Source organism: Sebastes fasciatus, chromosome 9, assembly GCF_043250625.1.
Source record: "Sebastes fasciatus isolate fSebFas1 chromosome 9, fSebFas1.pri, whole genome shotgun sequence".
Classification (NCBI taxonomy): domain Eukaryota; kingdom Metazoa; phylum Chordata; class Actinopteri; order Perciformes; family Sebastidae; genus Sebastes; species Sebastes fasciatus.
The window spans coordinates 2,249,527-2,264,957 of record NC_133803.1 but is presented as its reverse complement, the minus strand read 5'-3'; the positions used below and the strand labels follow the sequence as shown (position 1 = coordinate 2,264,957).

The 15,431-nt window shown below is 39.9% G+C and overlaps 1 protein-coding gene across 5 annotated transcripts in view; it reads left to right on the top strand.

Annotated features, from left to right (window-relative positions):
- Positions 1-15,431, top strand: part of kcnh1a (potassium voltage-gated channel, subfamily H (eag-related), member 1a) — a 66,069-nt gene that overhangs the window by 29,224 nt on the left and 21,414 nt on the right. For all 5 annotated transcript variants that reach the window (XM_074645278.1, XM_074645276.1, XM_074645280.1 and 2 more), the window contains 2 exons: positions 4,857-5,014; positions 10,923-11,194. In XM_074645278.1, coding sequence (XP_074501379.1) covers positions 4,857-5,014; positions 10,923-11,194 — 430 coding nt within the window. The remainder of the gene's footprint in view (positions 1-4,856; positions 5,015-10,922; positions 11,195-15,431) is intronic.

Below are 15,431 nucleotides of genomic sequence, written 5' to 3'. Positions count from 1 at the left end.
GATTTTTGCCCAATGTTCCCAAAAATATACTGCCTACTGCAGCTTTAACAGCAATAGTCAACATTTCCTGTGACATTTATTCTTGCGCCAACATTTCAGCTGTGGTGCTCGATGAGAGTACGACAGCAGAAGCATCAACGCATGAAATAAATGTCACAGATGCAAGTTAAGATTTGTGCTGCTTGTGTTTTTTCCCTGCTAAAGCTTTTCATTGCCAGGAGATAACATCTATCAGATTATGTTCTACAGTACAATTTGAAAATGAGCAACAGCCGCATTAAAGCTGCATGAGAGCTGATTCGGTCCTCACGTCAGCAGTAACAAACATGTCATCTGTGATAAATTGACTGCAGCAATGTGTTAAAATTTCAAAATAAAAGTCATCCTGGGATTGAAAATCTGCTTTAAAAGCGGGAGTTTTGAACATAGTGTGCTGCACATTATAAGAACCACCTTTCTTTTAGCCAGTTTTGACGACCTCTTTTCTTGAGTTTCCTATTTGGCTAACTTCAGGTGTCAGAAGCTGAAATGTATGACTTTTCATTATGATGTTTTAATATTTGACATTGTAGAATATGTTATCATACGAAACATAAAATAGTTGCCAGCAAGTTCTTGCACAACGGAAAGTTTAAAAATCCTATACACTTTTGATCACTTTCTTATTAACTGCTATTTTAAGCTTTATTTGAACCGAAAATAGAAAAATGTTGCTCATAATATTTAATACACTACCAGCTACTCAATGTTTTATGATGGTTAAAAGTAATTTTTTAAAAACATGGATATCTCCTTTCCAAAATGAAGTATTTGAAAAACTCCAACACCTACTTCCATAGTACTTTGATAAACAATATCACCTCAAGGTCCATTTAGTAGCTGGAGAAGCTTTCGATCCTATCACAAGATCTTTTTCAGCAGATAGAGTTTGCTTAGTTGTCGTGGAATTACAATTACATATTTAACTTCATCTTCATCTTTCAAGCCAACATGCACCAAAAGTCATGAAAAGCCCCAAAAAAATCTTAATAGTAAATGAACCTTGTTACTAAACTAAATAATATCTAGTAGGATAATGAAGGAGGCATTCAACTAAAGAGAGGGGGGAAGTGTTTGAGGGAGTTTACTGCCTTCTTCTGCATAATGAATTCAGTTGTTTCCAAAAATAATGGTACTTTTTAAATAATAGCTTAACAGGTAATTAAACTACTTTTACACAATGATGACTCTATTCCTTAAAGGAATACTTTGACATTTTGGTAAATATGCTTATTTGCTTTCTTGCCCAAGTGCGATGAAAAAGCTGCTTTTTCAAAGCCACAGTGATAGTGATGCACGGGTCGACCCACAACTCACGGGTCGGGCGGGTTCGGGTGAGCTCACTAAAAAGTATCGAGGGTTGCTTAACCCCTTTTCCCCCCGCGCTGCTGGCGTGCTATCTAAAATCACACACTGGGGTGGCATCATGCCAACGGTGTTTTGTTTAGTGTGAAAAAAGCAAAGCCAGCATAACGGCGGATCCTCTTTATGGCAGTATTGTGGAATCCCCCCCCCACACCTATCACATGCTGCTCCCCATAAAACTACACATTGCTTTTACATTTGTACATATGAAAATGAAACAATGAAAATACATTGTGTTAATTAGTAGGATTTGGAGGTGTTGGTGGGTGTATTTTCAAACTTCGGGGAGAGCCAGGCAAGCTGTTTCCTGCCTCCAGTCTTTAGGCCTGTGCTAGGCTAAGCTACCGCTAACTGTCCCCTAACTCCAACGCTGAGATGACTATGGTGTTAATCTTATCTAACCTTAAGATCTTGTCTAACCTTTTAATGAACTCTCTTTTATTTCCGACTCAGCAGGAAGACGAATAATGTCGCCAGTTTGATTCCAGCCCAGTTAGCCTAAATTAGCATAAAGACTTTTAGCAGGATGAATCAGCTAGCATGTAGCTCCCTGTAAAATCACAAATTGTCATATTTTCATTTCTCTTTGTGTTTTGATTAAACAAGGAAGATCCATTTGAATTAGTGAGCCTTAGAGGGGTTAGTGGGAGTATTTTTGGTCTATGAACAGAGTAAGTTTTCTTCCTGCTTCCAGTCCTTATGCTAACCTGAGCTGCTAGTTCTAGCTCTAACACACAGGTAGTAAAGGAAAGAGTCAAATAAGCGGGAGCGTCTCATGGCAATGCTCCCAGTTTGATTACGGCCCTTTTAGCCTAGCTTAGCATAAAGATTGTTAGCAGTGGGTAGCACGTCACTCCCTTAAAAACCACAAACAGACGTTTTTTTTCATTTCTATGTCAAAAAACAAAAATGAACTCCATTGTGTTAACTGCTGACCTATGCTGGAGGGTGGGTTTATTTATTCACCTGCTGGCTTATGCCTCAGATTTCGAGTACAGAAAACTCATCTAACTCTTGGCAAGAAAGCCAATGCGCACATTTCCCCAAAATGTGTAACTATTCCTTTAATGAAATCTCTTTTTATATCTATTGAGTGATGCGCTTTTCTCCCAACTTGTGTTTGCAGAGTTTGCAGCACAACTCAAAAACATGATTGCACTGCTAATTGAATTGTGTTGGAGCTCAGGTCTGTAAAGTGATTTGAGGGAAGCTGAGGTGTCTGGCAAGCAGCTAGATCAGATCAAGTGACAGCGAGCACTGCAGTTGTACTCGCATTGCATACCACAGCACATTAGCAAATCAATAACTCTCCCAACACACACACACACACACACACACACACACACACACAGAATAGACCTACCAGCAGCAAACTGATGGGACTGCAATTGTCTGTTTGAGTGGGTGTTTCAATATATAGAGTTAAGCTGAGTAGACATTTAGCTGCTGGTTATGTAACCGCTAGATATTGTGAAATTTCATCACATTGCACAGAATTTTTTTTTTTTTAAATCAGCTCAGCATATGTTAACTGTGAATCTTGTGTTTTCCCTTGTCTTGTTTGTATATTCTGTCTGTTCATATCACATTTGCTGTAGGTTCATACACTTTCATAATGAGACTTTAAAATGCTTTAAAGTGTTCTGATATAAGGTGTTTTTTGTTAAATATCTGATGTGGAAGGCAGACCCTGAGCAAACACAGAAGTTCATCACTTCATCATTCCTTTATGTTCACAGTGGGTTTCTACTTTTATATGATACTTTTTCAAGTGAAAGCAGATTGAGGCAGATACTTGCAATTTAACAGTTGTCACATTCTCCTCAGGTTTGCTAAATCTGAAGTTTTAAAATTTAAACCCATTACAAATAAGAGAAAAAAACAAATACTGCACATCATATTTTCTGTACTATGTATTAGATCTCGCTGAGTATTTCTTCACACAAGGAGCTATCAAAGTTAATTTTATCCAGCGTGCGCTTTATTAATCCCAGTGGGAAACTGCAGCGTTACAGCAGCCAAGTCACTCACGAGTCATGAAACAAAAGCAACATAAGGACACACAAAGATATAGATAGGAAAATAGAATAATAAAAACATAAATAACTAATTTTTTAAATAGCAAATGTACTAAAGCAAAAAACTAGGACTATACTCTGATTATACAACAACACTTTATTTCAACCCCCTCTCCCCTATTTAGCACTTACGGTTGATAACACACTATAATGTAGTTGTAAGCAGATATAAGTGTTTATAATGTTTTTGTCAACAACTATAACTCCTCCTGTTGGCACCATATGTGGTGTATAACAAGATAAATAACAATATAATAAAACACAGCTGTAGTTATAGAACATGTCTTCATAGGTTGATTTATAATTGCAGACAAACACTGTACATCAATAAACACTTAATTTAATTACATAAATGTCTTCATAGCTGCATACAACTACACTATAGTGTGTTATAAACAGTTTATAATTGTTAATATAGTGCTCGGTGCAGGTGAAAAACACTGGACAGATGTGTTGCGCGAACAGTATTTCCTTTCAAATGTCCACCACATCAACATAAACCCCAAAAACATGCAGAAGGAAGGAAAACAACAAGGACAGTAAAGAGTGTTTGCTGCATCATCAGATTCACCTCAAATAAATCATTATTTACTGTTTTAATCTCCAAGGCTTTCTCCAAGAAGCTAGCTAACTCAGAGGTTAGTTTTGGATCTGTAAATAATTACACAAACAATTTAGAATAAAATAAAATAAAAACAAACGAACCGTCTGATCATTCCTCCAGTACCACCAGCAGGTCCAATCTTTCCCTCATCCTGTGAAATATCTCAACAGTTACCATGGAGTGGCACCACATGTTGTACATTCATTGACATTCATGGTTCCCAGAGGATGAATCCTGCTGACTGGTGATGCTCTGAGTTTTCTTCTAGTGTCATGATGAGTCGGGCTGTCGTAATAACCGCAATATTTCAATACCGCACTATTGACAAGCCAACCGCAGGGGATGGAAAGCAACCGCCACAACTGATATAATAAAACACAGCTGTAATTATAGAACATGTCTTCATAGGTTCATTTATAATTGCTGACAAACACTGTACATCAATAAACACTTAATTTGATTACATAAATGTCTTTATAGTTGCATACAACTACATTATAGTGTGTTATAAACCGTTTATTAACTGTTAATATAGTGCTTATAAATGCTAAATAAGGGGGACTTAAAGTTAAGTGTCACCATGTATCAGATCGCATCATTTTGCTATTATTAATATACGTTCAGGGTAACATTAACTTTAATTCACAAACAGACATAACAGAGATAATAATAAAAAATATATATGAATTATACTCCTTGTCTTGTATAAATATTGTTTCTGATGTATGCGTATGTCTTTCTGTCTCTCTCCCCTTTCACTCCTGTTTTAGGGTATCAGCAGTCTGTTCAGCTCACTTAAAGTGGTCCGGCTTCTCCGTCTGGGTCGGGTTGCCCGTAAACTGGATCACTACATTGAGTACGGGGCGGCTGTACTGGTCCTGCTGGTGTGTGTTTTTGGACTGGCTGCTCACTGGCTGGCCTGCATTTGGTATGTTCATGACATTTTTTTTTTTTTATTAAAGTGGCAATGGGCAAGTTTTCTGCTTTAACTTATCATAATGAAATAAAGGTTGATTGCCCAACGTAATGTCTATAGAATAATGATACGATCATTATTATATTATTAGATTGCTTCCCTATAAGCCTCGCTTCCACTACTCTGCCATTCTGTCTGCCACCAGTTACAGTCTCTCAGGAAAAGGCTCCATTTACGGCACAAAGGAAGTGCTTTAACCATTGCCCAACCAAAAGAGGAAGAGGATAGAGCTATGCCCAGTTAGTAGCTATGCCCAGTTACCAAAGAGTATCTATGTAAGTTCTTTGCAATTACTATCCCCAGTCAACTTGGTCTCACTCCCAACTCGTCAAATACCGCAGCTTGATCAGTGCCCCTCAGCGTCTGATACCGACGCCCTTTAGTGTCTGTATGCAATGCACTGGGCTTTCGACTTTCTCACCCACCGCGTCATTATTAGACGCTCAAAGCAACTGACGTAGTATAAAGTACGCAATTATGGCTGGGTATCGGTACTCGTTACCTTTAAGGTATTGACCACAACAACCCAGTACCAAGTAGTATTGAAACGTCTCCAGTCAAACGATTTATTACGATGCGTGATTGGCCCACTACTGCAGCAGCTACAACCCATACTGCCTGCACACAACGAGATGTCTGAGCCGGTGGCTAGCAGCTAACGGTGCTTACAGCGATAACGACGGCAACACATGCTGACAGAGATAACACTGAACCTGGGAGAGAATCGGATGTCAGCCGTTACAACACGATCCCGCAGCCCGTGGGTCAGGGGTAGGCGTTATCAGTGGTAACCGCTGTATGAGCGCTGTGCAATGCAGCGACGATTAGCTAGCCAGTGGGACACACACACAGCTTCCATTCACATGATGGGTATCGATTAAAGTACTCTGTTGGTATCGGTATCGCTTCAAGTGTACTGGTATTACTGACTCATTTTTTAAACGATACCCAGCCCTATACGCTATAGTCTGCTTTTGTGATGGATGGGTCAAACAAACACAGGACTTTCACCCAGGAGACGACTGTTTGGGTCCCGTGTGAAACTAAAAGTCAACTTCGACTTATTTCGTCACATCAGTCGTTAGTCACGCGGCTTGTTGGTCATTTGTTGGTCAGGTGGGTCGCTATGCGCGGTAGTCATGTGAGTTGTTATTCAGTCAAGTTAACGTCAACCACGGCCTTTTCGTAACCCTAACTAAGGCCCTGTTCACACCTGGTATTAACATGCGTCCTCAGTGATCTGATCACAAGTGGACAGCTTTAAGTACAGGTGTGAACACACTCAAGATGCATTGAAGACGCATTGAGATCGGATCTTTCAGACCACATTCAGAGGTGGTCTGGGCCACATATGACAACATTCTTTTAGCAGTGTGTAGTGAATGTGTCCTGGTCCACATTAAGGACCTCCTACTCATCTAATGTCCAGCTGGGATCCGCGGGATCACCACGCCCCTCAGGTGAATAAACAGGCAGACACGGGCGCTTGTCAGCATGGAATCGGCCTCTGTGCTCTACTGGATGTAGACTAGGCACGCGAAGTGCATTATTATCATACTGTCGGAGATGTGTCGGTGTTTTTGTTCCGTTGCTTTGCACGGAGCTGACACCCGACCGCCCGGCCGCCTGTTCTCTGTCCTCCCCGGCTCTCTGGAGCTCTGTACCCCTACAGGCTGTTGTCTGGCAAAAGCAGCGGTCCCCGGGGACCGCCGGTACAATATCTTTTATTTTGATACAAAGTAGCAGAATTAGTGAATATGTAGGATATTACTACTGACATTCCTGTAATATTACGTCACAACGGCTGCTGTATTAGTCGTGTGTTTACTACGTGTTTATTTGCATATGGGGTGGGAAAGTGAGATCGGATCACAAGTGGCCACTCAAGATGCATGTGGAGACTCATTTTAATGCCAGGTGTGAACAGACGTACTTAAAGCTGTCCACTTGTGATTGGATCACTGAGGACGCATCTTAATACCAGGTGTGAACAGGGCCTAAATGGTTTTGTTGCCTAAATCTAACTTCCTTTGAAGACAGAAGTTTATTTTGAAAAGACACTATGCATGTAATGTATGTATATGGACACACCGACCATGACATGCATCAAACATGCTAGAGGGGTACCTAGAATGTCAAAGTTTAAAGCTTAGGGCCACTGACCAAGCCTTGGTATTTGACAAGTTGGGAGTGATGTAGCGTGTAGCATTATTGCATAGAGCAGATTAATACTCAATCGTTAAAGGTCCCATATTGTTAAAATTGAGATTTCATGTCTTTTATATTATAAAGCAGGTTTAAGTGCTGTATAAATACTGTGAAAGTATTGAAACGCTCAATATACGGACAGATACACGCAGCCCGTATTCAGAAATTGTGCGTTTGGAACAAGCCGTTAGGATTTCTGTCCATTTGTGATGTCACAAATATACAATATGTAGATCATTGCGCGGTATTAAACATAAACATTCTAAATGTATCCCAGTTTATTTCCTGTTGCAGTGTATGTAAATAACATCAGCTGACAGGAAGTAAACATGGACCCAAGAAGTTGTCTGGCAACGCAATTCTGTGGCAATTCCGTTGAAATGCACTAAAACGGAGCGTTTCAGACAGAGGGTGAATACAGGTATATTCAGGCAGACAGTATGAGGAAAATAAAGATTTTTTTTAACATTACTGCATATAAACATGTTCTGGGAGAAATATAAAATACAAGTATGAACCTGAAATATGGGACCTTTAATTAATATCAAAATATGTATCTATAATGAATAACCCCAAATTATTAATCATAAACCCATGAATTGTTGTACCATTCAGCAGCACGGAGAGTTTAAGAAGCACCTGGGAAGATTCAGAAGTAGTTTCATCTTATAAATTCAGTCATCATTCGCTACAGTGAGAATGTGTTGCCTCCGGTAGCGGAAATGGCGGACGGTGGAACAACCAAAGTAACTGTGGAAAACCAAATACAGTGTGTCCTGTGCAGTTTAGCCAACTCTTTTCCAATGAAAGAAGCTAGCACTAGCTCCAAAAGTCGCTAAAGGACGGCAGATGACATCATACGCTCATTTGCATATTGGTAACGTCATCACACATTCATTTGCATAAAGCTTAGTGGTTGTGTCAGTTGCAGCGAGGGAGAGTGTGCCTGTGCACGGCGGAGGAGGAGAGGTAGAGGCCCCGGGCTGTGATTACTTTGAGCAGCATTAGGAATGAATTACAATATAATATATATTATAACTGGTAAGGGTGGAGCTCATTTTAATTACTTTTTATAATGCTGGGTATACATATATATATTACAATATAATAATAATAATAATATATACAATATTAATTCATGCAGTTATCAAATAGGGAATAAAAAGAGACAAACATGACATTTTAGGTTGAATTTACTGTACTTATATAAATTACATAACACATTCTGATAGACTGCTGAGATTCATTAACAGCAGAGCCAATTAATATAATGAAGCCATTGATTAAGCTAATTAATGCATTCATTAGCAGTTGTTTTTTTGTCAACATGCTTGTTTTCACTCATCAAAACTGTACATTTTCAGCACCTTAAAGCCACAAAGAGTGGTTCTAAGAGAATTAGCTTCTCCTCATTAATATGTAAATTTATGGCCTCCAAAGTCTAATCAGATCATCTACTCTACGGGGGGGGGGGGCAAGTGTGGCGGAAGCATTGAGTTTCCATCATGTGTTGATTTATTATGTTTATGGGAATGTCTAAACACACAGATGCAGATGCCATCATGACAACTTAACGTCCTGCATACATAAAAACAGAGTAAGTGTGTGACGGTTGATGATGAACACCAATTCTTCCTTTGCAGATGGACTTTTATGTTTATATTATGACATACTTCCAACTATGCAAAATACCCACTTCCACACATATTCACACATTTTCATGTCATGACAAACACTTGACCCATCTCTCATGAATCAGGATTACAAGTCATCTTCAAGTAATATATTCATAACCTCAACATGATGTCCGTCTACAGGATTTCAAACAATGTAAATAAGCGAGAATCATGTATGTTTATTCTCGTGGTTCACAAACTGGGATCCCACAAGAGGCTGTAACCAACATCATAAACATTGTTTATTGACCCAGACAGCATAATCAAACTTGAATAAATGAGGCTGGTGCTGCTCCAAAACTAATAAAAATAGCTCCTGTATCGTTTCCCTCAAGGTGGGTTCTGCTGTTGCCATGGTCACCGAGCAGCGGCGTCGAAAAGTTCAAAAATGATCACCAGGGTAGTAAATAAGAAAATCTAAATCCTGTTACACAAAATTCTGTTTTATTTTTTGTGAAAATTCTGCTAGTTTTACCTTCTCAGGCCTCTAAAATTGATCTGAATGCAACAGAAAAGTTGCTCTGCTGAGAGACATGCATCATATGACAGGGGTCACAGGTGAAAAACACTGGACATATGTGTTGCGCAAACAGTATTTCCTTTTAAATGTCCACCACATCAACATAAACCTAAAGAAACATGCAGAAGGAAGGAAAACAACAAGGAAAGGAAACAGTGTTTGCTGCATCATCAGATTCACCTCAAATAAATCATTATTTACTGAATTATTTTTTAATCTCCAAGGCTTTCTCCAAGAAGCTAGCTAACTCAGAGGTTTCATATGTAAACAGCCAACTCATTCGGGTTTACTTGATAATGAAATTAATTTTTGATTTGTAAATAATTTCACAAACAATTTAGAATAAAAGAAAAGAAAACAAACAAACCGCCTGATCATTCCTCCAGTACCACCAGCAGGCCAAATCTATCACTTATCCTGTGAAATGTGTCAGCAGTTACCATGGAGTGGCACCGCATTTTGTACAGACATTCATGGTTCCCAGAGGATGAATCCTACTGACTGGTGATGCTCTGAGTTTTCTTCTAGTATCATGATGAGTTGGGCTGTCGTAATAACCGCAATATTTCAATACCGCACTATTGACAAGCCAACCGCAGGGGATGGAAAGCAACCGCCACAACCGCTATGTTCACGTTTTTTCTTTTTAACATCTTTTTTCAATGGGAGCGCTGTGTATTTACACTCTGCTACAAACACCAGCAGTGTGAATAAGCACTGAGCGTAGATTCAAGTCTGTTGTTATTTTCTGGTCGCCAAGAGTTGAAAAAAATTCAACTTTGGGTAAAACGCTGCACTCATCACTGTCACTTTTTAACCAGCCCTCTAATCACAATGGAGGAGAAGCGGGACAAATACCACAAAGACCAACCGTCACATAGCAACCAGATCTAACCAATGCATCTCATCTTTCTCACTTTAAAAGCAACAATATACCTAACAATACAGCTTATTTATATAGCACTAAAATCAAGATAAATTAAGTAATTTGCACCAAAAAGAAGTCAATAATACCGCGTATCGCGCTGCTGAGATAATCATTATCACCGCAGGGAAAGTTCCTTCACCACGAGAGCCTTAATGATGAGGTTTACATTTGTGGTTTTGATTAAAATGTCTGAAAAGCTATTGGATGGATTGCCACTTCACGTTCCCTCAGATTGCTCTGACTTTTAATCTAGGGCCATCATCAGGTCAAAATTCTGTTCAATACTTTGGTTTATGTCTAAATACCTGAAAAAAGAAATACTGACAATAACGTCATCCTCAGCTGTACTTAGCAAAAGTTAGCACGCTAACACGCTAAACTACGATGGTGAACATGGTAAAAGCTATCGGCTAAACAGAAGCATGTTGACATTGTTAGCATTTAGCTCAAAGCAAAACTGTGAAATGCAATGTCTAATACATAACTGATTATTTGTTTCCTGACCATTTCTGTCGACCCACGCTCCAGGTTCAGCATCGGTGATTACGAGGTTATCGATGAAGAAACCAACATTGTGCGCATGGACAGCTGGCTCTACATCCTAGCTGAGACGGTGGGCACACCATATCGCTTCAACGCCAGCGGTTCAGGGAAGTGGGAGGGCGGGCCGAACAAAGACTCTGTCTACATCACTTCGTTGTACTTTACCATGACCAGCCTGACCAGCATCGGCTTCGGCAACATCGCCCCGACCACAGACGGAGAGAAAATCTTTGCAGTGGCCATGATGATGATTGGATGTGAGTGGAGGCGTTTTATTTTTCATCTAATGTAGCAGATACATGATACATGAGAAGTTAAATATGCTCTTTAAAGCCACAATCCACAGAGGCAGGTGAATAAATGAATTATGAATAGAGACATCAAAATTCAGAAAATATTACTTTACAGATGATTAGCTGAGCAATATTTCTCAGCTGTAACCCAGTTTATGCTGCACAGGTTGAATGTAGTTCAGTGCCAGAACTATGGATACTTTCACTGCCTACTACCTACTCAGGTTGGTGTCATACACTGTTCGTAGCTATACCTACGAAAAGTGATCCACTGTAATTTGTGTATATCCCACGAAATGAATTTGTGTGCAATTCACGTAATCGTGAACCAGGAAATATAAAGAGCGGTGTAGGGAGGATGTTGGGGTGGATGGGTGGGTCAAAAAATCCAGGACTTTTCGCCCATGAGACCGGCGTTCATGTCCTGTGTGAATCCAAAAGTCAATGTTGATGTATTTGTAACTGACGTACAGTACAGAAGTAACGCCATTTCCTGACTTATTTAAGCCAAACCACGATCTTTTCCTAAACCTAAATAAGTAGTTCTGTTGCCTAATCCTAACAAAGTCAATCTTTTCCTAAACCTGAATAAGTAGTTCTGTTGCCTAATCCTAACCAAGTTGTTCTTTTCCTAAACCTGAATAAGTAGTTCTGTTGCCTAATCCTGACCAAATTGATCTTTTCCTAAACCTGACTAAGTAGTTTTGTTGCCTAAACCTAAGAAAGGTGTTTCCTGTGAAGACTGTATGCACGTAACGAGCGGCAATTAACACGTGTTGCTAGACATTCGTAGGAAAACAAACAAAAAAGGAGGAATAACTTTTTCGTAAGATAACATACGAACTGTTGTATGAGAATACGTTGACCTACTGTACAGTATATTCCTTTAACAAAAAGTTCCATATAATAGCCACTTTTCAGGCTCAAAGCACAGGCAGTTTTAAGGGCACAGCTTTAGTTTACAATGTATTCCCAGTTTCACCTGTAAAAAAAAAGCATTATCTTGCTTTTTTTTTTTTTTTTAAAGTTATTTTTTTTGGGGGCATTTTTTAAGCGTTTTTATTAATAGGACAGTGGATAGAGTCTTGGAAAGGGGGAGAGAGAGACGCTATACAAAAATAAATTTAATTGAAATGAATTGAATTGAATTGAACACCAAGTTCTGGTCACATGACCGCAGCACAGCCAATAGGAACGCTCTCTCTCCGAAATGACCTTTGATTGGTGGGCTAGATGTTCTAAAGTCTGAAAACAGAGCCATGAGGAGGAGCAGAAGTCTAGTTTTCTCCCAGAACACTTGAATTACAATATGCTGAAAGGTTATTATGACATTTTTGCCCAATGACGCCAAAAATATACTGACTACTGCCACTTTAAGTAAAAGTAATACCACAGTGTAAAAATACTCAGCGAGAAGTAAATGCCCTACCTTCAAAATGTTACTGAAGTACAAAAGTATTCGCATCAAATATATACTTAAAGTACCAAAAGTAAAAGTATCCTACTCATTATGCAGAATGCTCCATTTCACAATAATATATATTATGGTATATTATTGTATTATAATTATTGATGCATTAATGTGTTCATCACTTCAATGTTGCAGCTGATAAAGGTGCTCATTTGAACTAATTTATATGCTTAATAATGATATACTACTTAAAGGGACTATTTGTAACTTTCAGAAATGTCTTGTTAACAGCGACACCTGTGGCCGTTAAGTCAACTAAAGTCAGCGTCGGGCTCGCGCTTGCTCACTCTACATAGACATGAACGAGCATCGTTCAAATCAGTGAGGCGACACACGTCAGCTAAAAGCACAATATCACTCTATATTTCAGCTGCTTGGCAGTAATGTTAGCTGACCAGACAAAGGTCTCTCCATGAATCACTGCTGATCCTAGTTTTGGCTTTTCATGCCTCAGCTGAAGCAGGAAGAGAAACGGTATCGCCTCCCGACTGCGCCCGGAGGGAGACACCGGAGTTTTAGTCGGAGCTGAAGCAGCGGGGCTCCGCAGCGAGAAACGTTATCGCCTCCTGACCGCAGCCAGAGGGAGCAGGGAGACAACGGCACCCAGTCGGAGACGACAACGTTTCTCGCTGCGGAGCCCCGTCACTTCACAAGACACGGGAAACCTCTGTTGGTCTGGAGGAGCTGCAGCAGTTATTTCTGCACAAAAGTCCACTGTAGATTCACTAGATATTCTCAGAGCTAAACTAACTCTTCTGCAGTGTGGAGTGAGCGCGCGTTCACGTCTAGAGGTGGAGCGAGACAGCGAGAACGCGTGCGGTGTGTTAGTGAAGGCAAGTAGGCAGCGGAGTGGGGACTTCAGCCACACATGAGCGCGCATATGCGAGCGTGCATGTGTCCCGACCCGGTACATTTATACGCTTAAAAAGTTACAAACAGTCCCCTTAATAATACACAGTTTATTAGTTGATTTTTGTTTAGTATTAAGTATCTGAATCTGCACATAGTATCTAATATTGTCAAATAAATAAAAAACTGAAGTAAAAAGTACAACATTTCATTCTGTGATGTAGTGGAGTAGAAGTGGGCTATAAAGTTAAAGGTCACCTATTATGCAAAATGCACTTTTCCATGTCTTTTAAACATCAATATCTGTCCCCAGTGTGTCTACAGGCCACCATAGTATCATAAAAGACCATCCTCTCTCTTTTTCTCCTCCTCCGTTTGTCCGGAAATGGGTGCAGAAAAAAAATTCGCTTTTTTCCTTGTATCTTGACGTCATTAGGGAATGCAAGTCACGTGAGGGTTTCCTGGTCGAACCAGAGAGAACCTTCAGTAGCTGACCCCGGCCCACAGCGCGTCACTGTCTCTCCTCCTCAACCTAACTTGAGCAAAGTAGCTCCCTACAGTTAGTCTGCAAGAACCAGCAGAACAGGCTTCATGTACTCCCATCATCTAAATATAACATGTTCATTCACAAAGGCTTTATGTAATTACACTGTTTAAACAGATGATATTTATATATTATATATATTTGATGTCATGCATGTAGCAGATTACAGGTAGTAAATAGTGACTTGTAAGCAACACAACACATTTCTGTTTCACAGTCAAACTTTATTTGAGTAGACAGATGACAATATTAATTATTCACAGCATTTGTAATCATCCCACCTGCAGTTATGTTAACATGGTACAGGAGAAAGTCTTCAGCTCTGGTAAACTATGGTAAGCTAAGCTCCGGTGGTCTGTAGTCATGGTAACACAGAGACAGCTACTACTGTAAATAATATACCATTACTCTGATCTTCCATACATTTATCTTTTAGCAGAAATAATGAACTGACTACTGTTTCACATCTTCTATTTTCCACCCTGATGGTCGCTGTGTTTACACACCGTGTCATAGCGGTAGCATGTAGCTAACCCGTTAGCATGTAGCTACATGCTAACGGGTTAGCTACATGCTACCGGGTTAGCTTTATATCTCCATGTAAACAGAGCTAACCCGTTAGCATGTAGCTACATGCTACCGGGTTAGCTTTGTATCTCCATGTAAACAGAGCCATCTGCCCACAGCTGTCTGCTCTCCTCTGGGATGATTCTGTCGGTCATTTCTCACAGATGGATCTGTAAAGACAGACGTAAAACAGAGTGTGTGTTTACGGTTTACAGAGTTGATGCATGAGGTAAACACTGAGCTAACTAACAGAGCTATAAACAGCATTATTTACCTGAGAGAAACCGTCAGGAAAACCTGGAATCTGGACCGCAGATGTTCATCATGTGTCGCCGATTTCTGATCAGATTCCTCCGGTAACGTGCGCTGGGTGAAGTTTCTGGTTTATAAACTTTAAAGTGGTTTATAAACTTTATTCTAGCTGCTATCTCTCCACTCGTCTCTCTCTCTCTAGAAAACCTAGGGAGAGAGAGAGAGAGAGAGCTTCTCCGGGAGGGAGGGGGAGGGTGACGCTGTTGTTGAGGACGTTTGATTGACAGAAAACGCTGACCAATCAGAGCAGAGTGGGAGGAGACAGAGGCTACAGACACAGAAATCAGCACTTTTGGAAATGGGCTGAAACAGAGGTTATAGAGACATGCTGGAATGCATGATCTGATTGTTTTTTTGAAAAAAAAACTTCAGAGACATGGTTTGGAGGTGTCTGAGACCTATAATAACTAGTTTAAATGGAGTATAATATGTGACCTTTAAGTAAAATAGAAATACTC